Consider the following 21773-nt stretch of genomic DNA (forward strand, 5'->3'; position numbering starts at 1 on the left):
GCATTGTTCTACTACACGTGTCATGTTGCATTGTTCTATTACATGTTGCATTGTTCTACTACACGTGTCATGTTGCATTGTTCTACTACATGTTGCATTGTTCTACTACACGTGTCATGTTGCATTGTTCTACTACACGTGTCATGTTGCATTGTTCTACTACATGTTGCATTGTTCTACTACACGTGTCATGTTGCATTGTTCTATTACATGTTGCATTGTTCTATTACATGTTGCATTGTTCTACTACATGTGTCATGTTGCATTGTTCTACTACATGTGTCATGTTGCATTGTTCTACTATATGTGTCATGTTGCATTGTTCTACTACACGTGTCATGTTGCATTGTTCTACTACATGTTGCATTGTTCTAGCTACATGTGTCATGTTGCATTGTTCTATTACATGTTGCATTGTTCTACTACATGTGTCATGTTGCATTGTTCTATTACATGTTGCATTGTTCTACTACACGTGTCATGTTGCATTGTTCTACTACATGTTGCATTGTTCTACTACACGTGTCATGTTGCATTGTTCTACTACACGTGTCATGTTGCATTGTTCTACTACATGTTGCATTGTTCTACTACATGTGTCATGTTGCATTGTTCTACTACATGTGTCATGTTGCATTGTTCTACTATATGTGTCATGTTGCATTGTTCTACTACACGTGTCATGTTGCATTGTTCTATTACATGTTGCATTGTTCTACTACATGTGTCATGTTGCATTGTTCTATTACATGTTGCATTGTTCTACTACACGTGTCATGTTGCATTGTTCTACTACATGTTGCATTGTTCTACTACACGTGTCATGTTGCATTGTTCTACTACACGTGTCATGTTGCATTGTTCTACTACATGTTGCATTGTTCTACTACACGTGTCATGTTGCATTGTTCTATTACATGTTGCATTGTTCTACTACACGTGTCATGTTGCATTGTTCTACTACATGTTGCATTGTTCTACTACACGTGTCATGTTGCATTGTTCTACTACACGTGTCATGTTGCATTGTTCTACTACATGTTGCATTGTTCTACTACACGTGTCATGTTGCATTGTTCTATTACATGTTGCATTGTTCTATTACATGTTGCATTGTTCTACTACATGTGTCATGTTGCATTGTTCTATTACATGTTGCATTGTTCTACTACATGTTGCATTGTTCTACAGCTGTAGTTTCTACTGGGCCCTTACTCAGAGTCACCAGAGCCCTCCACCAATAGGGAATCAGAGGTCTCGGTGGGCGGGTCCAGATCTCTGTCAATGTCCAATCACGGTTGAAGACAGGACACACACATGCAGACACACACACACACACACGCAGGCGCACACACACACACACACACACACACACACACACACACACACACACACACACACACACACACACACACACACACACACACAGAGAAGGGAAAGAGAGAAACAGACAAAAGACAGTCACAAACACAGCAAGATAAAAAGAACACACAAGTGTAGCGGACCTGCCAACCATGAAGAGTGACCCATTTCCTGTGTCATGTGGAACTGGACAGCTTACGCACGCACACGCACACGCACACAGTTACTCTGAGTCAGCTCCACTGCCCACAGATACTTTTTCTCCTAACTAGTGCTGTACTAACACACTTCTATGATGCAGCTGTGGGAAAGACGGAGAGCAAGGCAGTAAGAGTCTCAAATGGAATTACTAATGCTCTTCCTATAGATAGTTAAGCCATGTATAGCGTTAGCTACCAGGGGAGCTATGGACTTTGGCTTCCTGCTATCATATCACCTTGCATCCTGCTCTGTGTGTAAAAGCACTTTGTAAACTCTGTATTTAAAAAGGTGCTTCATAAACACACTTATTATCATTAATAACTACTACAAAATACCTTGAAGCATCAACTTGACCGATCAAACCTAAACACTGACATAAACAATGAGCCTAAAACCAGTTTGCTTCTGGCCAGCACTGCCACAGGAACACACAGTCATCACATTTTTAAAAGTAACATCTGGTATCTGATGAGTGTCTTCAGGTTGACAGGTCCGCATAAGACAAAGAGAGCAAAGACAGAGAGCCAACACTGACACATTACAAGCTGCATAGTAGTCCAACAACGCAAACACACCACAAACACCACAACTGTGACTACAACCACACATTGAGACAGGAAACAACAGCACATCACATTCATCATCATTCATCTCCTTTACAGTCCCAGACCAGTTCAGCCCAATCCAGTATGAGAGACACTTTTTGAACAGTCAGCGTCTTTTCCTTCATATTCTTCTGATTTTGGACCCCGTGTGGGGTGTTACCCCCACCCAATAAGAAGTGTCCCGCCTGCAACGGACCCTGAAGAGCTTCTTTCCTGACTTTCTTGCAGCCTTTTATTTTGAAGTATATGTAAGTTTAGTAACGTGAAGCAGGTTATTAAAATGACGTGTGTAATGAAGGTAACGTGTCTGAAGTAGAAAAGACAAAGTAGGAACGGCCGAGCACCTCGCTGGACCGGGAACAAGGTACTCTGTGTTTTATTGGGTTTTATTATACGTGTTGTGACTTTGTTTTAGTTAACTTGTGTGTGTGTTCACACTCCTACATTGGTTTTGGGAGATGGATTGAAAAAAGGAGAAAGAAATACATTTATGTTCTTCAATCAAGCTGATTCTGAAATCATCAGTACTTCACCTCCACCCGTCTCATTCCAGGTCCAACAGGCTGCGTTGGCGCTGCTCGGCCTGCAGAGGCTCCAAGTCTCTCTCTTTAGAGCTCACACACCTGGCTTCATCACAGAGCAGCCAGCCCACAGCAGTGGAGCTGGACTGAGGGCCGGCTCACGAGACACCATCGTGTTCTTACCAAGAACGACTTTGTTCTCAGGAACGGCGGAATTTATTAACAACAGCCGACGACGTGACTACACGTTATACTTTGAAGTGTGACAGGCGTGTTTTCAGTCAGCTGGGTTTTAAACGTCATGGAGACGAGAAGCTGGTCTATGTAATTGTCGGGGGGAGAAAGCTCATTGTCCCGGCTAGATCACCTGCTGGTGACCTGGCTGGTCTCAAGCACACAGCCTCTCTCCTCAGACACTCCTCTCAGCGAGCTGTAGCGCGTCATACTGGACTTTGGCTCACATGGATTCTACGTCTGCATATCAAGAGATGATGTTTCACCTGAGGAAGCCGTCGTCGTTCACAGCAGCAGAGGACGCAGCCGGCCCGGCCTCAGAGAACACGTCCACCAAGAGGCTGCCGGCACCGGCTGGGGCAGCGCCAAGAGGAGCCGCTGAACGGATCCCTAGTAGGTCTGCAGACGGTGACGGGGTGGACTGGAAGACAAAGGAGACTTGCAGCACGGCCAAGACAAGGAAGTACGTTTGGTACAGCTGCTGGTGGAAATGGACTGTACATGTATTTCTCTTTTCTAGTCTACATGTCATCATTCACCCATTCACACACTGGTGGGAGGAGCTACCATGAAGGCACCACCTGTCCATCAGGACCAACTAACATTCACACTGATGGGAGGAGCTACCATGAAGGTACCACCTGTCCATCAGGACTAACTAACATTCACACTGGTGGGAGGAGCTACCATGAAGGTACCACCTGTCCATCAGGACTAACTAACATTCACACTGGTGGGAGGAGCTACCATGAAGGTTCTATTTAAACATCCACACACCGCAGGAACAGTTTGGGGTTTAAAAAAAAGAAAGTACAAGTGGGGATCGAACCGCCAATCCTCTGATTGAAGGACAGCCATCACTAAGTCACAGTCACACTATAAACATAAAGGGCAGCATACTTACTGCGTTGGAGGCCGCCATGGCTGCTGAGTCCGGCCCCCTGTCGGCCCCTCCATTTAACTCCCCGCCCTCCCGCTTGCTGTCGTCCAGGTCCGTCACCACCACGGAGCCGGGCCCTTTCTTCTTCTTCAGCTTGGCCAAGATGGACGACTCCCTTTCTGGGAAGGGAGGCATCTCCTCCAGAACAGTGGCCTGAGAACAGAGAGGACAGCCACGTGTCGATATAGAACCTTTCAGTCGTTAACACAAACATTCAGAATGTATCCTGTTAATTTCATGTTGCAGTAAACATGGACCTGCAATGCAATTCTGTTGTTAGAAAAACCGTCTATTGCATCATTCTGAGTGGAGCCGAGTTCAGTTTAGTTTAGTCATCAACAACAGGCAGGGTTCACACACATTGTGACCAATGCAGTTCATGATTTTTCCATGACTTTAAACCAAATGTCCGTTACAAACATTTAGTGAAGTCTGGGTGTAAACAGTAAAAAGTGAGTAAATGTAGTATTTAAACTAACAATGAGAACACAAAGCATACAGTAAACCTTAAATGACACAAATGAATGAGACAATAGTTTGATTAAAAGAATAAACATTTATATAGATGCCTGCTTACATTTTGAGTCTTTCTTTTAAAAGCATATTCATTATTTCAAACTCAGCGCAAATGAACGACATGAACACATGAATATAACACATTTACATGACTTTTACTAAACTTTTGGGATTTTATTTTTTTCAAGGACTTTTCCAGGACTGGAAATAACCATTTAAACTCCATGACTCTACCATGAGCGTATGAACCCTGCAGGGTCATCAGGACTCACCAGGACGTCAGTGCTAGCGATGGAAGAAAGCTTCAGGTACTCGACGGCCCGCTGCTGCAGCTCCACATCAGAGTTGCGGATCTGGCTGTCGCAGCGCAGCACCTCCTGGATGGTGGCCTTGGTCTCTGGGAACAGGTTGATGAACTTGATGTAAGCCGACAGCAGCAGGGCGCGGGTCGGCACGGAGCACAGGTGGAACTTGGAGTGGAGGAGGTTGAACTGGACCAGGGGGCTGCGTGAAAGGACCGCAACGTTACTATTGATCCTGTCAACACTCAACTTGGAGCCGGCGATTAAAACCCAACTGACCTGGAGCGAGGGTCACCAGCAATGAGGTTACCAAACTCCCCCAGAATGTAGCCTCCAACCTTCACCATGTTCTCATGGCAGGCCGGGGCCTGCAGGGCCTGCAAGAGACGAGGATTCAACTTCCTGTTTTCTCATGACAACAACCCTGCTGAACCACACATTGTATGTTTCATACATGCCACGATGCAAGCACTACACCGAGGAATGTTTCTGTAGCATGAAGATTACAATCCTACCACCTTATTGAAGAAACTCAGGGCATTCAATGAGTTCACATTAACAAGGTAAATAATGTCTCATAATGATACATTGTTGCAGGAGGAGAGCCGGTAATGAGGAACGCTGACATAGCGCCCAGCTCCTGAACATCAGCGGTACCTCAAAGACCGTCTTGGCGGCGTAGCCCTGCACGTCGTCTCGGTTGATGACGATCTGAATGACGCGGTACCACACCTCCTCGCTGACGTAGTCGCCAGCGATGCGGATGAGGTTAAGAATGGTGTCCACGTACCAGGAGTAATCCACGGCATACTTCTCTGCCAGTATGGCCACTTTCAGCACCTGAAGGAGGAACGCCACCACAGATCACCGCTCCATCGGTTGGAATTCAATTCAATTCAATTCAATTCAATTCATTTTAAGAGTAGACTTAAGACTTTCCTCTTTGATGGCGCGTATAGTTAGGGCTGTTTCAGGCTTATAGTTAGGGCTGTTTCAGGCTTATAGTTAGGGCTGGCTCAGATTTGCCCTGGTCCAGCCCCTAGATATGCTGCTATAGGCCTAGACTGCTGGGGGACATTTTAGGATACACTGAGCTCCTCCTTTCCTTCTCTTCCTCTTTTTGCTCCTCCTCTCCTCCTCTTCACCTCTCCTTTCTCTCCTTCTGGATAAATGATTGTCTCTTCAATGCATATAACTAACTCTACTTTCTTTTTCCATGGATTCGTGGCTGCCTAGAACCTAGCCCTGCTGATGCAACCATGGCCCTGCTGATGCAACCATGGCCCTGCTGATGCAACTGGCCTGGAGCCGTCCTGCTAGCTGCCATGGCCCTGCTTTCTCCTCCCACTGCCCCTGGGATGCCCCTCCTCTCTACCTCCTTCTGCTTAATGGGTCGTGGCTATCTGGATCATGGACCATGCATACTACTCATTATATGAATAATTGATGTCACATTCATTGAATGTGCTGTAACTCCGTTACGTTATTCATTCTGGCCACATGACATCTATTGCTTCTGTCCATCCGGGGAGAGGGATCCTCCTCTGTTGCTCTCCCTCAGGTTTCTTCCCCTTTTTTTCCCTGTGAAAGGGTTTTTACTATCTTTTTGGGGGAGTTTTTCCTGATCCGATGTGAGGTCCCGGGACAGGGATGTCATGTGTACAGATTGTAAAGCCCTCCGAGGCAAACTTGTATTTGTGATGTTGGGCTATATAAAATAAACTGAATTGAATTGAATTAATGGAAAAAGAGAACAAAGTGTTGCTTGGCACACTCTCCCACGCACCATCTCCTCTCTGATGGAGTAGTCGGCCGTCTCCAGGTAGCTGAGCATCTCGGCTACGATCTGCTTGGCGTTGCTGCGATCACACATGGCGTACAGCAGGTCAGCGGCCCGCTGCCGGACACTCACGTCCCTCTCCGTCTGAGACATACACACAACCAGTTAGAGACAGACCTACACACAACCAGTTAGAGACAGACCTACACACAACCAGTTAGAGACAGACCTACACACAACCAGTTAGAGACAGACCTACACACAACCAGTTAGAGACAGACCTACACACAACCAGTTAGAGACAGACCTACACACAACCAGTTAGAGACAGACCTACACACAACCAGTTAGAGACAGACCTACACACAACCAGTTGGAGACAGACCTACACACAACCAGTTGGAGACAGACCTACACACAACCAGCTAGAGACAGACTTACACACAAGCTGTGTGTGCATTGCTTCTGACAGTATACATACACAGAGTTAACCATTTAACCAGAAATACAAACGTCAGATAATCAGTTAAAAGAAGCTTCGCAAAAGTCACGCGACTTCTCTCATGGCAGATCGTCAATGTTTACTTTTAGTGTGTTAGTGTTAGCGTGTTGGTGTTTAGTGCTTAGTGTGTTAGTGTCTTGGTGTTTAGTGTGTTAGTGTGTTGGTGTGTAGTGTGTTGGTGTTCAGTGTGTTGGTGTTCAGTGTGTTGGTGTTCAGTGTGTTGGTGTTCAGTGTGTTAGTGTTCAGTGTGTTAGTGTTCAGTGTGTTCAGTGTGTTGGTGTTTAGTGTGTTAGTATTCAGTGTGTTAGTGTGCTAGTATTCAGTGTGTTAGTATTTAGTGTGTTGGTGTTTAGTGTGTTGGTGTTTAGTGTGTTGGTATTCAGTGTGTTGGTGTTTAGTGTGCTAGTATTCAGTGTGTTAGTGTTTAGTATGTTAGTGTTTAGTGTGTTGGTTTTTAGTGTGTTTAGTGTGTTAAGTGTGTTAGTATTCAGTGTGTTAGTGTTTAGTGTGTTGGTGTTTAGTGTGTTGGTATTCAGTGTGTTGGTGTTTAGTGTGTTAGTATTCAGTGTGTTAGTGTTTAGTATGTTAGTGTTTAGTGTGTTGGTGTTAAGTGTGTTAGTGTTAAGTGTGTTAGTGTTAAGTGTGTTAGTGTTTAGTGTGTTAGTATTCAGTGTGTTAGTGTTTAGTGTGTTCAGTGTGTTAGTGTTTACTGTGTTAGTATTCAGTGTGTTAGTGTTTAGTGTGTTCAGTGTGTTAGTATTCAGTGTGTTAGTGTTTAGTGTGTTCAGTGTGTTGGTGTTTAGTGTGTTAGTATTCAGTGTGTTGGTGTTTAGTGTGTTAGTATTCAGTGTGTTAGTGTTTAGTGTGTTCAGTGTGTTGGTGTTGAGTGTGTTAGTATTCAGTGTGTTAGTGTTTAGTGTGTTCAGTGTGTTGGTGTTTAGTGTGCTAGTATTCAGTGTGTTAGTGTGTTGGTGTTCATTGTGTTGGTGTTTAGTGTGTTAGTATTCAGTGTGTTAGTATTCAGTGTGTTAGTGTTCAGTGTGTTGGTGTTTAGTGTGCTAGTATTCAGTGTGTTGGTGTTCATTGTGTTGGTGTTTAGTGTGCTAGTATTCAGTGTGTTAGTGTTTAGTGTGTTAGTGTTCAGTGTGTTGGTGTTTAGTGTGTTAGTATTCAGTGTGTTGGTGTTTAGTGTGTTAGTGTTCAGTGTGTTAGTGTTCAGTGTGTTAGTATTCACTGTGTTGGTGTTTAGTGTGTTAGTGTTCAGTGTGTTAGTGTTCACTGTGTTGGTGTTTAGTGTGTTAGCGTTTAGTGTGTTAGTGTGTTGGTGTTCAGTGTGTTGGTGTTTAGTGTGTTGGTGTTTAGTGTGTTAGCATTCAGTGTGTTAGTGTTTAGTGTGTTCAGTGTGTTGGTGTTCAGTGTGTTGGTGTTTAGTCTGTTAGTATTCAGTGTGTTAGTGTTCAGTGTGTTGGTGTTAAGTGTGTTAGTGTTAAGTGTGTTAGTGTTTAGTGTGTTAGTGGTTAGTGTGTTAGTATTCAGTGTGTTAGTGTTCAGTGTGTTAGTGTGCTAGTATTCAGTGTGTTAGTGTTTAGTGTGTTAGTATTCAGTGTTAGTGTGTTAAGTGTGTTAGTGTTTAGTGTGTTGGTGTTAAGTGTGTTAGTGTTTAGTGTGTTGGTGTTAAGTGTGTTAGTGTTTAGTGTGTTAGTATTCAGTGTGTTAGTGTTTAGTGTGTTCAGTGTCTTAGTGTTTAGTGTATTAGTATTCAGTGTGTTAGTGTTTAGTGTGTTGGTGTTTAGTGTGTTAGTGTTTAGTGTGTTGGTGTTTAGTGTGTTAGTATTCAGTGTGTTAGTGTTTAGTGTGTTAGTATTCAGTGTGTTCAGTGTGTTGGTGTTTAGTGTGTTAGTATTCAGTGTGTTAGTGTTTAGTGTGTTCAGTGTGTTGGTGTTTAGTGTGTTAGTATTCAGTGTGTTAGTGTTTAGTGTGTTCAGTGCGTTGGTGTTTAGTGTTAGTATTCACTGTGTTAGTGTGTTGGTGTTCATTGTGTTGGTGTTTAGTGTGTTAGTATTCAGTGTGTTAGTGTTTAGTGTGTTAGTGTTCAGTGTGTTGGTGTTTAGTGTGTTAGTATTCAGTGTGTTAGTGTGTTCAGTGTGTTGGTGTTCAGTGTGTTGGTGTTTAGTCTGTTAGTATTCAGTGTGTTAGTGTTAAGTGTGTTAGTGTTAAGTGTGTTGGTGTTTAGCGTTTAGTGTGTTGGTGTGTAGTGTGTTTGTGTGTGTGTCGTCCTGTGCTAGGACACCCAGCAGACTGAAGCTTGTGCGACAGCATTAACGCTGAGCGGCGCTGCCGTCTTGGTTCTGGATCCGTGTTGTTGTGTTATAATCTTTTTATTTCATAGTTAGGGCTGGCTCAGGTTTGCCCTGGTCCAGCCCCTAGATATGCTGCTATAGACCTAGACTGCTGGGGGACAAAAATCCCCAAGATAACCTTTGTGGTCCATTTATTTACTTGCATAAAGACGTAAGATGCTCACTGTCGTGCTAAATCCGTTAAACATGCACTTCTGTTACGTGTTCATGTTCAGAAACCAGATCAGACTGGAGACGTACGCCAACCACTCAAAAGACTAGTAGTGAGTAGCCTACGTCTACCTATCTTCCTCCTTTGTACTTCTTCAACCAGAAAACACCTTTCATATTGTGATATTCACTAGAAAGGACAAATGTCTCCCTCCAGCCAGCTGCCATCTTATTTAAGTTTTTGTGGGGAAATTATGAGAGATCCTCCAGGTAAGAACCTCATTTCAACATCACCAACGTTCCTCTTTAAAAGCGGGAATACATAGACACAAGTTCATAGACACAAGGACATTCAGACAGAAAAACAATGCAGTCAAAGTGATTTGGTTGCTGGTGCTTAGGACACTGAGACATATGTGTTTTAACATGTAGGCTACAGCGCCCTCTGATGGTGGATGTTATGCAAACTGGAAGACACCACGGGGTGAGGTCATCAACCAGCCTGCAGGGCTCATCTCTGGTTTACTTTGGTCGTGGACATATGGAAATGCACCTGCTGGTATCCTCGTGAGTTGTTTTTTTTTGCCTCTGGATGTTTTCTATGGGGACTACCAACCTTGTTGGAAATTCTTTGATTAGGAATAACCCCTTGAAATGTGCCATCTGATCTTTAAAGTTCTAACTGCACCTGTGCTGCATGTGTGCACAACACTACAGGCAAAGCTGGGGACTTGCACTACCTCACCTAGCGGTAGATGACGATTGACCCGTTTGTGCATCGGGTCATCCTTTGTGAAGCTTCACAAGGCAGCAAGGCAGTACTGTTGCCAGTTAACAGGTAATGGTCGGTTAACAAGGGCCGGCAGTCAGTTAGAATTTGTTTTGTTTTTAATTAGCGTCCCTACTATAGTGTATTGTTGTGAAGTGGAAATGTACAGGTAGGAATGTGTAGACTGCGTTAGACAGCACCTTGAGGGCGTTGATGACGGTCTCGATGTGCGTCTTCACGGCTTCGTGGGAGAACTCGGAGCTGGCCAGAGTGCACATGCTCTCCAGAGCCAGGTAGCGCAGGTTGGTCTCTCGGTGCTGCAGGAACTGGCCCAGCTGGTTGCAGGCTCGCACCAGCAGGTTGGGCTCACTGCAGAACACAAGCCAGACGGACTTCAAACTCTGTGTCACCAGACGTGCAGGCCAGTTAGAAGAACAGCTGACATTTGAATTCACACTAATTCATTGGCCAAAATAACGCAAACATTTTTGAGACAGTAAAATACATTTATTTGTAAGGGTTAGTCATACTGAATGAATGCAATAATCCAAGTGTGAACATGCATTAAAAAAGCCGCCATAACGAACAAGTAAGATTTCAGTTTTATCAACGTCAATCCTAATCTTTTTTAACTTTAAAAACCAAGAGCAGACTGTAAATCACAGCTTGTTTTATGAAAAAAAGCCCAAACTGCAGTATTTGGATGTATTAAACACCATGAGTAATATACAAGTGAAATATATGGTTTGGTACATGAGAAAATTCAAATGTCACAGATGTGCGCAAATGTGCCCCAATGCAAATGTTGGAGTCCTCGGCTGAATGTTCTCTGTTCTAAACCCTCTAACTTTGTTCTGCTTCACTTTATCAAAATCAACCTTTACAGAGAGAATGTTCACATATTGTGCTATGATTTGGGTTAGTGAATGTTCACATATTGTGCTATGATTTGGGTTAGTGAATGTTCACATATTGTGCTATGATTTGGGTTAGTGAATGTTCACATATTGTGCTATGATTTGGGTTAGTGAATGTTCACATATTGTGCTATGATTTGGGTTAGTGAATGTTCACATATTGTGCTATGATTTGGGTTAGTGAACGTTCACATATTGTGCTATGATTTGGGTTAGTGAATGTTCACATATTGTGCTATGATTTGGATTAGTGAATGTTCACATATTGATTATTAAAATAGCCCTAGTGGTTGCAGAGATACACCCTTTTTAGTTTGGGGATGACATTTTTGAGGAAAGGGCCTAAAAGTAGGTGGGTTTTTAAGGCCCATCATAATGCTCAAGGTCTTCTTTAAATATTTGAACACCTTCTGCTCAGAATACTCACCTGTCATAGTGGATTATCAGGGAGATAGCCTCAAACAAGATAGCATTTTTGGCATTGGAGTGCTGCACCTTCTTGGACTTGGGTGGCTCCTGGGCCTTATTGAGGATGGTCTCCAGACACTCTACCAGCCGGCCTTTCACAGCGCCATCTTCTGGTGGCGGGTAGCACTGCAGCAGGCGCAGCAGCTTGCAAGAGAGCCAGGGTGCAGGGACAAAGTAGTAGGTATAATCCTGTAAATCTGTGGAGGCCGACGACACAATCTGGAGAGACAACAGAACTTATTATGGCCAGTCAAGACACTGTAGCTTAACTGTCATGGTAAAGTGCAGCTTTAAGCTGCAAAGGAAGTGAGCAGAATTCACCGTATCCACTGTCAGAAACCTGGGAATGGAGTCAGCTAGCAAATGTTTTGCAGACAGTGTCTCTATTTGGCTTGAAATGGTATTGTTTCAAAACGCTGATGTTGGCAAAGAAGGAAATAAGCAGTGGTCTTCACATGGGAACTCTGACACATAATCGTTGATCTTGTTTGAGTGTTCAGGATGTCATATGAAACAGAGCCATCTATGCTTTAAACAATATTAAAGTGGGACAATCTAAACACCTCAGAAAATCTATTTTGTGATAATACGAAAACAAACCACGAGAATCTGAGTGGTCCAAGAGAATACATTGACAGAAAAGAACAGGATGAAGAATAACTGGATTCTTCAGAATGTCCATCATTGTTCAAAGTTCTTCATAAAATCGATTGCTCAAGACACACACACACACACACACACACACACACACACACACACACACACACACACACACACACTCACCCTGCTGAGTCGGGAGACGGCCAGGGAAACGCAGGTCTTGAACTCATCCGGATTCTTCTGGCTCAGACAGGTGATCAGAGAGATCGCTGCTGTCACCACACCCTAAACCAAAAGTAATACTGGTTATAAACACACCCTAAACCAAAAGGTAATACTGGTTATAAACACATTCTAAACCAAAAGGTAATACTGGTTATAAACACACCCTAAACCAAAAGGTAATACTGGTTATAAACACACCCTAAAACAGGGGTGTCAAACTCATGTTAGTGAAGGGGCCGCATGCTGCCCAATTTGATCTCAAGTGGGCCGGACCAGTAAAATCACAGCATATTAACGCATACATAATGACAATATTTCTCTATGTTTAAATCATTGGTGAAGGTTTTTGGATGATAAACCCTATTTTAAGGTATTTCTACAATAAACTAGAAACATAAAGACCAAAAATTCAGACATCAGCCCACTGTTTACCTGCCTGGGCTCTCCTCTGCAGATTCCCTCGCAGTTGAGCAATATTTATAGTAATGTCAGAGGTCTAATGAATTCTGACTCTGGGTCAATGTATAGCGTGCCCTAGGGCTGGGCGGTATGGCCAAAAATTCATATCAAGGTATTTTGTAAGATTCTGGCGGTTTCACGGTATATCACAGCATTTTTTTTTCCAAATAAACACATTAATTTATTGACGTCGAAAAGGACCGTCACCGCCATCGTTATTCACCACTCGCTCGCAACTGGCCAGCAGCTGTTTTGATTGGTACACAGGGTGCTAACCTGGAGGGATTTAGGACCCAGGGGAATACCTTGATACTAGTGGCGCATGCGCGGCCGTAACGACTATTGTCATTCTTCAGCCGGCAGCAACATTTAATGTTTACAGTCACAGATACGTGTACAGCGGTCTGAGCTGCTTACGTCTCACGGATATAAGTCGACTCAGGGTGTGCAAGACATGACATCGCCAAAAGGCATGATGGGTAAAGCCCGCCCACTGTGCTGCACAGGAAAAGACTTCTTCCTTCACAAGAAAAGTCTTCCTGTGTGGGCGGTGCCATTTACCCAGCATGCCTTTTGGCATACCGTACGCACAACTGAGACTGGCATACCGGTCGCACAGCCCTAGCGTGCCCTTTTATCAATCAGTGGTCAGTGGTTCGAGACCCAGCTCAGCTTTCTTTCTTTTTTTCCTGCAATTTTAACAATTATCCCGGGGGCCAGACTGGACCCTCTGGCGGGCCGTATGTTTGACACCCCTGCCCTAAACCAAAGGTAACACTGGCTATAAACACATCCTAAACCAAAGGTAACACTGGTTATAAACACATCCTAAACCAAAGGTAACACTGGTTATAAACACATCCTAAACCAAAGGTAACACTGGTTATAAACACATCCTAAACCAAAGGTAATACTGGTTATAAACACATCCTAAACCAAAGGTAATACTGGTTATAAACACACCCTAAACCCCATGACAGAAATCATTCCATCTCTAACAACTCAACGTGAGACGCACACGCACACGCACACACACACACACACACACACACAACGTAACTACATGCTTGGTGTAGGGGTCTGGACGGTGAGCTCACCATGTGTTGGTCATTGAGCAGGTGCACCACCCGTGATGTCCACTCACCCATCAGCACCAGGTCAGGAGAGGTCTTATAGAGCCGCAGCAGACACAGGGCAGCGGACTGCTTCACGCTGTCCATCGTATCGCTGTGGTGCATCACATTCACATTGCAGTCACAGGATGGAAACCACAGGAGAGACAACTGGCTTCATCACAACAACACATGGGGATGGTTTCCACTCATTTGAAGTCCACTCACCCAGCCACCAGGATGCGGGGGATCTCACTGGCGAAGGCCTCGGCCATCTCGCGGCTCCCCACGTTGGCGATGCAGTGGAGGGCCAGGCACATGAAGGTGGGGTTTCGGCTGGACAGGTCATTCTTGATGGCGTTGTTGATCAGACGAATCAGCTCACTGTTGCTGTTTACCAGCACGGAGATGAACAGGTAGCCCTGGAGAAGCAGGAGACACACTGCAGTGAGACCAGTGAGACCAGTGAGACCAGTGGAGGCCTCACAGCGTCCATGAGGAGACCGTACAGGCAGCCTGAAACTAACGAGGTCCCTCCTGATGGGGATCATGTTCAGATCAGGGTTCATACACATTCTGACCAATGGATTTCCATGACTTTTCCATAACTTTTAACCAAATTTTCATGACTTTAAACCAAATGTCCATTACAAACATTTAGTGAAATCTGGGTGTAAACAGTAAAAAGTGTGTAAATGTAGTATTTAAACTAACAATGAGAACACAAAGCATACAGTAAACCTTAAATGACACAAATGAATGAGACAATAGTTTGATTAAAAGAATAAACATTTATATTGACGCCTGTATGTATGCCTGCTTATATTTTGAGCGTCTTTCTTTTAAAAGCACATTAATGATTTAAAAACTCCATGACTTTTCCAGGTTTTCCATGAGCGTAAGAACCTGTCCAATGTTGATCGACGTGTTTAGAGCGCTGTGGACTGGAGGCGTCACTGTGGTCGCTGCAGTGCTGTTGAACAGGTTACCAGTAGACCGACCCTAACCCAGCAGACAGTCCCTACATCCTGAGCCCAAGCTGACTGGATCCCTGAACATCTCACATGAACCAGGAGGTGGCGCCAAAACATTCAAGTCCTTAAGGATTCAAATTTGTCGAGTGACGACAATACAGTTACTGCACAGCTTCTATAAAATGGCTTGGATTTGTTAAATTGACAGTAGTAATAACAAATATTAACAAATGGGGTGGACCAAATATTAGAAACACTTAAATATAACTAAACACAATTCATCAGCAGCAGAAACTGCAGCCTCCACAACGACCATGAAGTTGAATCAACTGCTCAGAAACAGAACACGAGGAAGGTTTTACTTCAGGACAGTTCTGTCCTTCACCCAGTAGATGATGACCACGAGGAATCAGACAGACAGCGTTGTGGACTCCAACCAGGGACCTGGAGCCGGACCGGGCTCCAACATGCATTCCAGCTCATCAGTCTTTGATGGATGAACACTCAACTCTCCATATTCCACAAGATTGTGTGGAAAAGATAGAACGAGATCACATCCTATGAAGCCTGATATTGGAACCAGCGTGAATGCTGAGCTTCATCATTCTGGACTACTATTATTTAATAATCTTAATAATTTACATAGATAGATTTCACAACCTGTTTCTATCTAATGCTCAACTCCATATTTGTTGGTGTTAAACATTTAAAGTGAAAAGGGTTGCTCCCTCTCTCGTAGTTCAACTACTTCTCCAGATGCTGACTTTGTGTTTTTGTCTTTTATAATCTTCCCTGGTTTGTCAAAGAGGACACTATCTGAAGGAAAAAACTCCATGTTGTTATGTGATGTACAAACACAATTATGACATTGACATCTGAGAAAAAGCTTTTGATGGCAAGAGCAAAAGTCATTATTTTATTGGTTGGCTTGTTATCGGCATCCGAAATTCACGGAAATCCAAACAGTTGTGGGAAAGAAGAAAACCACTTCACTGAGAAACACAAAAGGTGAGGGCACTGACCCTCCACTGGAGTCCAGGAGGAGCCTTCCTGAGTGTGTTCATGGGACGCTCTCAACCAGCACCACACACCTCCCCAGGGGCCACATGTACGCCTCTCTGGGCCAAACTGTGGCTGTGGAAGGTGGGGAGGTCGGCATGGTGCGACTGATCAAGGAGCGCTGGAGCAGCTAGTCGCAGCCCAAGAAGACAAGGCGGACTCAGACGCTCTTCATCGCTGAGCTTTGGGGAGGACGTGAAGCGACGGAGTGGACTGGACCTTGGCACCTGCCTGTGCAACTCTGTTTACTTTCTCATGGATTGTTTGCCTTAAAATGAGTCAATAACTTCCCTGGGTCCATTTATTCAGACAACCACAGGGTCAAACATTTTGAAAGCCTTAAAATACATTTGGTTCACGGTCGCTATCCTAAGGGCCAATTAGATCTCTCTCAGAGTCTGCTGTCTCTGTTGGTACAGCAGTCAGCTCGACTCACATCCTGACTCAGCAGTATTCAGCTTACTCAACATTTCCTGTTCCTGAGAAAGTGGCCCGCCACAGAAAATCAGGAAACAGCCAGAGAGGCTGAGGTGTTTGTTCTGCTTTCACATTCATTTGGTATCATATTTAAAGTGCTGCACACTTGTTAATAAGTTGAAAACATAAACGCTTGTGATGATATTTACTTTTCTTACCAATGTATTGTGGATGCATCAATACAGATTCCAGTCTCAATGTGCAATACAACCCCACCCAATACCACCACGGCCTGCTGGGAGTGTGTTACTGGTGGACTAGTGCTTAGTCCTGGTTTTTATGTTCCTTCTTTTGACTGATAGCACAGTGAAACGGTTCATTGACATCCCTACTGCAAACACTGCTCTGTTAGTATCACAAACACACAGTTAAATATCAAAATCATGTTGCATAATCAATGTGTTACAGTCGGAAAGTGAGGAACATCTGATGAAAATGTAACATGTTTTCAAAGTTATTGTTAAAGCTGTAATTGTAAGTAACTCAATATGTGTTCTAAAGTTAGAAACGGTTTGTCTGCCATAAGCAAAATGCATCTGGTTTCCTGTTTTGAGATAAGGTGCTTTTATTTTGAAGGCGAAAAACAGAGTTGAAACGGAAGTCGCACAGTGCGCCGTTTAACGGCTGAAGCTACGGTCTTTACGGTGTTAGCACTCCCCCGAAGAGGCACACGTTCTGACGTTGGTTTTGGAATAAATAAAACACATTTAATACGCTACAGTAATGATATTTTAAGTACTCCTATCAGTACTCAGTGTCAGCCAGTAGTCAAACGTAAGTACTGTTACTTGGTCTGAAAAAAAGAGATCCGTCCAAGTATTTGTTTTGATAAATTCTGCACCATCATTCTCTGTTATAGCTCACGGATTGGATTTGCCCTCAAGGCTCTGTTTTGTACCTAAGTCAATGTGGTAAGATGATGTTTTATTAAGTAGTCATTCAGACACTTTCTATGGAGGTACAATCAGATTGTAGGACAGTTTGAATTTGTGATAAATGAAGTTTCGGTGTGTAGATCCCCTCGTCATCTGCATAGAAATGAGCTGAGCAGTTAGAGCAAATTGATGGGAGGTCATTCACAGGAAGCATAAAGAAGTGGTGCAGAAGAAGAACCGTCTCTATGCTGGGTAAAAAGTCAGATTCTCCCTCTTGTTCCATACACGGCTTAAATAAGCCAATAGCATGATAGTTGATCAACTACCAAAAACCTTTGTGAGATCAATAAAAAAAAACTGACTTTGTTTTTATCGGATGCAGAAAACAAATATGTATATTTGCCAAAAAGCAGCAGCTGTAGAGTGATTACATTGATAGATAGATCTAGATTGAAATATGAGCTAAAATATTATTGGTCCTGACATAATTCAATTGACAGTTTTCAACAACTTTGGCAATAAAACAGATTATTGATATGGGTCTGAAGTTATTAGGGTGGAGAATATCTCCTCCTTCATGGAGTGATGAGTGCACACTTCCCACAGCGTCAGCGTAAGGAGAACGGTACGCTGACAGGGCAGCAATCACCAAACTGTTCCTCAGGCCTCCAAGACTCCTGCTGAGAACCTGCCGTTTGGTGAATACGTGCTCTGATCTGCTTTTTATCTCTTCTTATTTAAATACTTGTTTTATTATGTTTCTACTGCTCCATCTTTCAATGTTATTTGACTTTGCTTTCTTAACTGTTGAAATGTTTGGCCTTGTTATTGTCAATCTGGTTTAACACGTTTTTTCCTGACTTGTACAGCACTGTGTGACCTTTGTCTGTGATAAGTGCAATATAAATACACTTTACTTACTAAACCCAGAGCTATTCTCCTTCTGTTGGTGTGAGAGTCCTGAGAAGCTGCATTGAGGGCTGGGAGGCGTGTTCTCTGGACCGCGTCATGTGGAAGATCTCTTCATACATCCAGGCTGGGTAACGCATCACACTCTGCTCTGGTTGAACATGTATTTTCAGAGAAAAGAGTGGCTGAGGTCCCATCCGACAAAACAGGTGGTACAACTACAAAGATGGCTCCATCTTTGTAGTTGTACCACCTGTTTGTTTGTTCTTTCCCACATCTGTTTGTTCTGCCTTAAGTCTGGATCTCTTAAGCACACACAGGTATGTGAACAGTGGACGTTACACAGTTCAGCCATAATAGTATGAAATACGGTTTTACTGACAATTGTTATTGACCAATATTCAGTCAAATATGCGATCAGGAGATTAGCATTAATGCTTTCTAGTCTAATGCAATATGAAATAAATATTATAAAGCATTCTCATGATTAATGCTATGCATTTACAAAGAGAGGAACATGGGTGAGGTGTAAACCCGGCCTCCAGCAGCAGGACACTAGTGTGTGTGTGTGTGTGTGTGTGTGTGTGTGTGTGTGTGTGTGTGTGTGTGAGTGAGAGTGATGACACACAGGTCAACGATCTCTTCTTCTGTCAACTCAGAATCAACAGCTTGGCTCTGGTGGGTTCAACAGAGCCGTGTTTGACGTGTCGTTCTAACCACTTCAATATGAGAACAGTTTAGTGGTCACAACCAGAGCTTGTCCAGCAACTCAATGAGGCAATGCATCATGGGCAGATTCTTCAGCACCTTTCAGACAGGAAAGCTACCTGTTGAAGTCAGCTTGGGTCTATGAAGGCAAATGCAGAACCTCAGCATGTTGAATTGTTGTGCAATGTAATCAGACCAAATAGCTGATCTTGTTTGCTACAGTCAGGATTTATTGGACAAACATAATTCCATCAGTGTAGAACCTTTTAGGTGGCACTGTGGATGTTCCTCCACATCCAGCTTTTCTGGTTGAATAGTTCCCTCTGAGAAGCTTCAATGGAAACATGGGTGTGTGATCTGGTTGCAGATTCAATGTAACGTTGGCTCGGCCTACACACAGCTTAGGAACAATCTAAAGAAATCGATGTAACCCAGTATGTGTGTGTGAAGCATAGAGACAAGAACCTCTGATGAATACGTTTAGTTGGTCCGATTCTAGTATGCAGCTTTCTTGTTTCTGACCTGGATTGGATCATGAACACATCCCATATGGTGACTTCAACTCTGCATCTTTTACAGATCATTTGGGCTTCTGAAAACAGGCATTTAATTAAAGCAGGGTTACTTTCCACTGAACGGGTTGACTCAACAAGATTTTCCACTGCTGACGGGACCTTTAGCCAACTGCCGTAGCGTAGCATGAACTGAAGTATCACTCAGCGTAGCGTAGCATGAACTGAAGTATCACGCAGCGTAGTGTAGCATGAACTGAAGTATTAATCAGCGTAGCATGAACTGAAGTATCACGCAGCGTAGTGTAGCATGAACTGAAGTATCAATCAGCGTAGCATGAAATGAAGTATCACTCAGCGTAGCGTAGCATGAACTGAAGTATCAATCAGCGCAGCGTAGCATGAACTGAAGTATTAATCAGCGTAGCATGAACTGAAGTATCAATCAGCGTAGCGTAGCATGAACTGAAGTATTAATCAGCGTAGCATGAACTGAAGTATTAATCAGCGTAGCATGAACTGAAGTATCAATCAGCGTAGCGTAGCATGAACTGAAGTATCAATTAAATGTGATGCACCTCCCGCCAGGACACATTCCTTAGATGTCAGTAACTGGTTCTGGTTCTGCAGAGCCTGTGAACACACCCCAGTGAGACTTACGATCTGTTTCTCCGTGTACTTGTTGGAGCTCAGCAGGTTGACCGCCTCCATGTGTCCGAAGTCGATGTCATGTCCCAGCAGGAAGATGAAGAGCAGCTTGCAGACGTACTTCTTCTTGCTGTAGCCGTCCAGAGCCTTGTCCCCTTTAAACTTGGAGCGGATGTTGGCCAGCTCTTTATTGATCCGTTTGATTTCGGCTTCCTTGCTCTTACCTGAAGGGAAAGAAAGTCGAAGCACACATTCAATTAATCTACTCTCACACAACCGTGATGCGAGAAGAACATGTTTGACCTTTACGCAGGTTGATCTGATCGCTCATGCACAGCATTTATGGTCTGTGCATTTATATGATAGATCATATTGGTCAGATATCATTATATGGGTTAACATATCAACGCACTGTGGTCTAGGTGTGCAGGTGTGTGTCACTCTCAAGGAGACACAAGATGAAGGGTTATTAGAAACAATGCGATTTCTGATCTCTCCTTAATTAAAACAATTATCAGCTGACAACGATTGCTGGCCATCGACTAGAGCAGCTGTGACCTCATCAAAATGCGTCAATAAACTTCAGCAAAGAAAATAAAAATCTATAAATAACATAATTTCTTCTGTATAATTTGCCATTATCCAACATTGATCCAAGTGCCCAAGAGTTCCCAATGTTGGGGGTCTAAAGGGTGGCTCAATGCACCATTTACATTTGTAAAGACTAAAACAGAATTTTCACAACGCTTTACATGTGGTTTATTCGGGTCATTCGTGCCCGAAAGGGGGCGTGGCTTATCTCTGTGGTTTATCTCCGTAAAAATGGATTTCCATGGAAGCAACCACTAGGTCTGCTTTATACTTGATGAGGAAGTCCCACAAACGTGGGAACATCAAACTCCCTCGTGTCTGTTCATAATATTATCCGTAGTCGCACACAGCTGGTGGACTTCACCACAGCGTCTGAATGAAGCCGCTTCCAGCGCTCCTTCAGGACCAGCAGCAGTTTGATGACTGCAGTGATGACGGGCCGAGCTTCTCAACGCTGATTGGCTTTCGCAATTTAGCGTCACGCGAGTTGTCGCAGCATTCAGGCTGCGTCATCCCCGCCAGTCGCATTATTTGCGCCATTCACATCGCATTATTTGCGTCATTTGCGGTTGTTCGCAAGCATTCACGTCTGTGCATTTTCGCGCGAGTTTACTCGCTCAACTTTATGTGGTTAATTTGCGTCATTCGCGCCGTGAAAACATTTACCATTTCCGCCATTCACCATTGAAATAACCACTAGTTCTGCTTTATACTTGTTGTGGAAGTCCCACAAATGTCGGAACATCAGACGCCATCGTGTCTGGATTCATAATATCATCCGTAGTCGCACACAGCTCCGACTCCTCCAGGAATGACGCCAAATGCCGCCGCTACCAGCGCTCCTTCAGGCGACGGAGCTTCTCGACGCGCCAATCGCGTCATTCGTGTTTGTGCATTGACTTTGCATGCGAATAATTTGCAACGTGTTTGCCGTGAACGCCGCATTAGAGTACCCCAAGTGGACGAACAGTCAACATGATGTGTTAGAGTGCATTCA

General features: G+C 43.7%; 1 protein-coding gene across 1 annotated transcript in view; it reads right to left on the reverse strand.

Moving 5' to 3' along the window:
* The window catches only part of ap2a1 (adaptor related protein complex 2 subunit alpha 1), a gene marked incomplete at its 5' end in the record, with an annotated part of 39074 nt that overhangs the window by 14964 nt on the left and 2337 nt on the right, over positions 1–21773 (reverse strand). Inside the window, 13 exons of the mRNA XM_079232621.1 lie at positions 1216–1278; positions 3190–3344; positions 3828–4016; positions 4652–4883; positions 4961–5058; positions 5339–5521; positions 6468–6605; positions 10443–10611; positions 11587–11846; positions 12411–12512; positions 14009–14138; positions 14252–14445; positions 20198–20409. Of these exons, the coding sequence (XP_079088747.1) occupies positions 1216–1278; positions 3190–3344; positions 3828–4016; positions 4652–4883; positions 4961–5058; positions 5339–5521; positions 6468–6605; positions 10443–10611; positions 11587–11846; positions 12411–12512; positions 14009–14138; positions 14252–14445; positions 20198–20409 (2125 nt within the window). The remainder of the gene's footprint in view (positions 1–1215; positions 1279–3189; positions 3345–3827; positions 4017–4651; positions 4884–4960; positions 5059–5338; positions 5522–6467; positions 6606–10442; positions 10612–11586; positions 11847–12410; positions 12513–14008; positions 14139–14251; positions 14446–20197; positions 20410–21773) is intronic.

Source organism: Taurulus bubalis (genome assembly GCF_910589615.1).
Source record: "Taurulus bubalis genome assembly, chromosome: 17".
NCBI classification, from domain to species: domain Eukaryota; kingdom Metazoa; phylum Chordata; class Actinopteri; order Perciformes; family Cottidae; genus Taurulus; species Taurulus bubalis.